Source organism: Fulmarus glacialis, unplaced genomic scaffold (assembly GCF_000690835.1).
Source record: "Fulmarus glacialis isolate BGI_N327 unplaced genomic scaffold, ASM69083v1 scaffold21802, whole genome shotgun sequence".
Lineage (NCBI taxonomy): Eukaryota > Metazoa > Chordata > Aves > Procellariiformes > Procellariidae > Fulmarus > Fulmarus glacialis.
In genome coordinates, this window is record NW_009197469.1 from 15,601 (window position 1) to 15,914 (window position 314).

Here is a 314-nt window from a genome sequence, read left to right on the forward strand (position 1 = left end):
TCAGTTCCTCCCCCGGAGCAAGCTCCTTGAAAGCGGCAGCTCCCCGCTGCGGTGCTTGTGCATCCCTCAGCCCGGGCTGACACCACCGGGTGGGGATGGGGCCCCCAAACCCAGCGATGCCTCCGTGCTGCCCTGACTCATGGCTCCGTGCTCCTCTGCTTTCCCCGCAGGGTCGCCTGCCCCGTTACCTGATCCACCAGAGCCTGGCTGCCACCATGTTCGAGTTCGCCTTCCACCTCCGCCAGCGGGTCAGCGAGCTTTCCGGCAAGCCGTGAGCAGCGGGGGCCTGCCCTCACCAGACATTCCTCTGCCCT

General features: G+C 67.2%; 1 protein-coding gene across 1 annotated transcript in view; it reads left to right on the top strand.

Moving 5' to 3' along the window:
- The window catches only part of STARD3 (StAR-related lipid transfer (START) domain containing 3), a 14,141-nt gene extending 13,866 nt beyond the window's left edge, over window positions 1-275 (top strand). The window contains exon 14 of the mRNA XM_009572556.1: window positions 171-275. Coding sequence (XP_009570851.1) covers window positions 171-275 — 105 coding nt within the window. The remainder of the gene's footprint in view (window positions 1-170) is intronic.
- Window positions 276-314: the final 39 nt, after the last annotated feature.